The sequence below is a fragment of the Numenius arquata genome, chromosome 19, assembly GCF_964106895.1.
Source record: "Numenius arquata chromosome 19, bNumArq3.hap1.1, whole genome shotgun sequence".
Taxonomy (NCBI): Eukaryota; Metazoa; Chordata; class Aves; order Charadriiformes; family Scolopacidae; genus Numenius; species Numenius arquata.
The window spans coordinates 6,734,995-6,738,351 of NC_133594.1; the positions used below are offsets into that span (position 1 = coordinate 6,734,995).

General features: G+C 62.7%; 1 protein-coding gene across 1 annotated transcript in view; it reads left to right on the forward strand.

The window, feature by feature from the left end:
• HMCN2 (hemicentin 2) overlaps window positions 1-2,321 on the forward strand; it is a 37,020-nt gene extending 34,699 nt beyond the window's left edge. The window contains exons 75-79 of the mRNA XM_074161065.1: window positions 60-188; window positions 308-625; window positions 864-983; window positions 1,223-1,349; window positions 1,446-2,321. Of these exons, the coding sequence (XP_074017166.1) occupies window positions 60-188; window positions 308-625; window positions 864-983; window positions 1,223-1,349; window positions 1,446-1,788 (1,037 nt within the window). The 3' untranslated portion in view covers window positions 1,789-2,321. The remainder of the gene's footprint in view (window positions 1-59; window positions 189-307; window positions 626-863; window positions 984-1,222; window positions 1,350-1,445) is intronic.
• The last annotated feature ends 1,036 nt before the right edge of the window (window positions 2,322-3,357 follow it).

The window sequence follows — 3,357 nt, forward strand, 5'->3', positions numbered from 1 at the left end:
CCTGCTGCACGGTGCCACCTCCATGTCCCTCCCAATCCCATCCACTTTCTTTTCCCTAGATATCGACGAATGTGCTGACGGGTCCCATGCCTGCCGCTACAACCAGCTCTGCCAGAACACCCCAGGGACCTACCGCTGCGCCTGCCCTCCTGGCTACCGCTCGCTGGCTGCTGGCTGGCCATGCCTGGGTACCAGCTGGGGTCTCGGGGGATACGTCCTTGGGTGCAGGGCCATGGTGGCTCCCCTGCCCTGCTCTAGCCTCAGTTTCCCCATCCAGCTGCAACCCCTCATCTCTTTCCTCCACCAGACATAAACGAGTGCCTGCAGTTTCCTCCACCCTGTGCCTTTGAGTGCCGCAACCTGCGGGGCTCCTACGAGTGCCTGTGCCCCCCCGGCAGGACCCTGCTGCCAGGCGGAGAGTGTGGCACAGCAGGGGCGGATGGAGGTGCCACAACAGGCAGCACCCCCCAGGACACCATTCTGCGCTGGCTGGGGCTGAGCAGCCCACGTGGACCATCCTTTTACACTCGGCTTGCCCTCCGCCGGGTGGCAAAGGCTACAGGACTGGGTGACCGGGGCCCCCCCTGCCCCACGGGCTTCATCAAGAGGAATGGCACCTGCAGCGGTGAGTGGGCATCAGAGAAGGGCTTTGCAGGGAGTTTTTGAGGCCACTTTGTGCCCAAAAGGCAGCTCCTGCTCCCGGTGCTGCCCTGTCATCTATCTTATTTGCAGCCCCATTTGCTGGGTCAGGTTCTCCCTGGGCTTGGCTGTGCCGGGGAGGCGAGAGCTAGGCTTCCCCACGGCAGTGGGCACTGGAGGGGACCAACGCTTCCCTGCTTGCCTTCACCCCTCTCACTCCACAGACCTTGACGAGTGCCAGATGCTGAACCTGTGCCAGCACGAGTGCAGAAACAGCCCGGGCACCTACCGCTGTGTCTGCCCCCCCGGCTACCGGCTCCTGCCCAACGGGAAGACCTGCCACGGTCAGTGCGGGCATGCCTGTGTCCCTCGGGGTCTGGATCCAGTTCCCACGGTGCCCTGGGGGTCATCTCTGTGGGGCTGCAAGTCTCTTTCCTTCCAGGGGAGGATTGTTCCCAGGATCAGCACCCTGCCAAGCCTGGGTGCTTTCATTTTGCTGCCCGTGTCTGAGACCCCTGGGCAGGGGTGTGGGAAGTGGTGATTTGAATCCACCCCCTCAGACCTGTGCCCTCTCTGCCTGCAGACATAGATGAGTGCATGGAGGGCACGATCCAGTGTGGCTCGAGCCAGATGTGCTTCAACACCCGTGGAAGTGCCCAGTGTGTGCATGTGCCGTGCCCGGCTGGGTACCGGAGAGGCTCCAGCCCTGGGTGAGTTGTGCTGTGGGGCTGGGGGTGCCTGTCCCACCGTGGACCCAGGTGACCTGCCACTCTAGACATCCCATGTCCCCCCTGGCTCTTGTGCAGGCTGTGTGTTGGTCGCTGCACCCCAGACTGTGGCTCAGCTGGCCCCCCCACGCTGCAGTACCAGCTGCTCACCCTGCCCCTTGGCATCGCCGCCGGCCGGGATGTGGTGCACCTCGCCCCGGGCGCTGCCCTCCGCCATCGCCCCGTCTTCACGCTGATGGAGCGGGAGCCCGGCAGCCCCTTCACCCTCCGCACTGAGCAGGGCCGGGGCATCGTTTCCACCCTGCACCCGCTGCGGGACCCCGGTACCCACCGCCTTAAGGTGCAGGCGCTGGCCCCAGGTGGGCAGCGGGCACCCAGCATCTTCCTCCTCCTCATCTCTGTCTCTCCCTACCCCTACTGACACCGCCGAGGGACAGGAGAAGACACAAGGTCACTTCTCCTGTCCCTCGCCACCTATGCAGGCACGAGGCTCAGGGAGAGCTGAGCTTGCACCTTTCTTCTCCCCCTCTGGACGCCCCCTTTGCTTGCCTCTGCCCCCCAGCAGCCCCTGCCCCCACTGCTGTCACCCAGGGCCAGTCCCTGACTCAGCAGGGCCCTTGAGGGGGTGACAAGATGTCCCACCAGCCTCTTGCAATCAGGTTTTGTTGCAACCCTGCACCTCAGACCGGTGGCCCCAGAGCAAACACAGCTCTGAATGGCCTTGGCCGTGATCAGCCCCCAGACAGTGGGGGATGAGCCAGGTGACAGCGGCCAGTGAGGGCCCTGGTGGGGTGCCCTGGGCTGGAGAGGGTGCAGGGCACCCCAGCATTAACCATGTATTAAATTGAAATAGCCTTGTGTTCATTTTTTTTTTTTTTTAACCCACTTGGTTTCTGTGCACACTTATTTATTTATGGTTTTCTTCCAAATAAAGGAGTTTCATGGATAAATGTCAGCCCTGCCTGCAGAAAGCAGCTTCTTTCGGTGTGCAGGAGCGGGCTGCCCCAGCAGCAGCCCTGACTTCCCGGGGCGTTGGGCACCTCCCTGCGTGGCCTTGGACCATAGAAGGGAGATTGCCTGGATGTGGCAATGCCGGAGGGTCAACGTCCAGCATCTGAAGGTGCAATCCTGCCCCAGCATCAGGTCCCTTGGTCAGCAAGAGCAGGATGTGGCCTCTCTGCATATAGTGCAGGTGGAGGCTGTTCCCAAAAAGCCATTTCAGTCCTACTCCATGATGCTAGCTGGAGGGGCAGGGGATGCCGGCCCCAAGGACCTGAACCCACAGGCCCACAGGTTTGGGCCATCAGGTCTGATGATGGCCATGCACCCAGGTGAGGGTGTCGCGGTCAGATCCTGTCACTGGAGCTTGCTCTTGCTGCGCCCATGTGGGGGCACTGAGATGTCCCCAAAAGGCCCTGTCCTTGGGGTTAGGGGTTTCCTGTCCCCCAAGGCTGGCTCTGCTGCTGGTCTGAGGTCCCCTGGGCACATGCAAGGGGGAAAGGTTGTTTTTCCCCATGCACGGCACCCTGCCCCATCCCCTCCTGTCCACTTGAGCTCCCACTTCTCCTCCTGCTGGAGTTTCAGATAAATTCAATCCTCCCCCTGCCATGCTGTGCCAGGGAGGAAAGTTGGCAGCCGCAGAGCAGCTGGGCATCAACTCCCCTTTGCCCCCGGTTTTCCCACTCCTCGGAGCAGGCAGATCCATGGGGTAACTCCCGGGGATGGGGGGGGGGTAGCACCCTCTCAGTGCTCTGTGGAGACTGATGAGGAGGTCAGGAGTGGGGGGACAGGGGTGACAGCACCTAGAGCAGCAATGCTAGGACTGGGCACAATCTCCATCCCGGCTCGGGGTGCAAGCTGTCCCCGCTTTCTGCCCCCGTGGGCAGGCGGAGGGCAGGGCCCCGCCTGGGGACGGTGCCCACGGAGGGGACAGTCCTGCGGCGGCCCCGCCTGCCCACGCCCGGCTATAAGGGAAGAGGAAGAGGAGGAG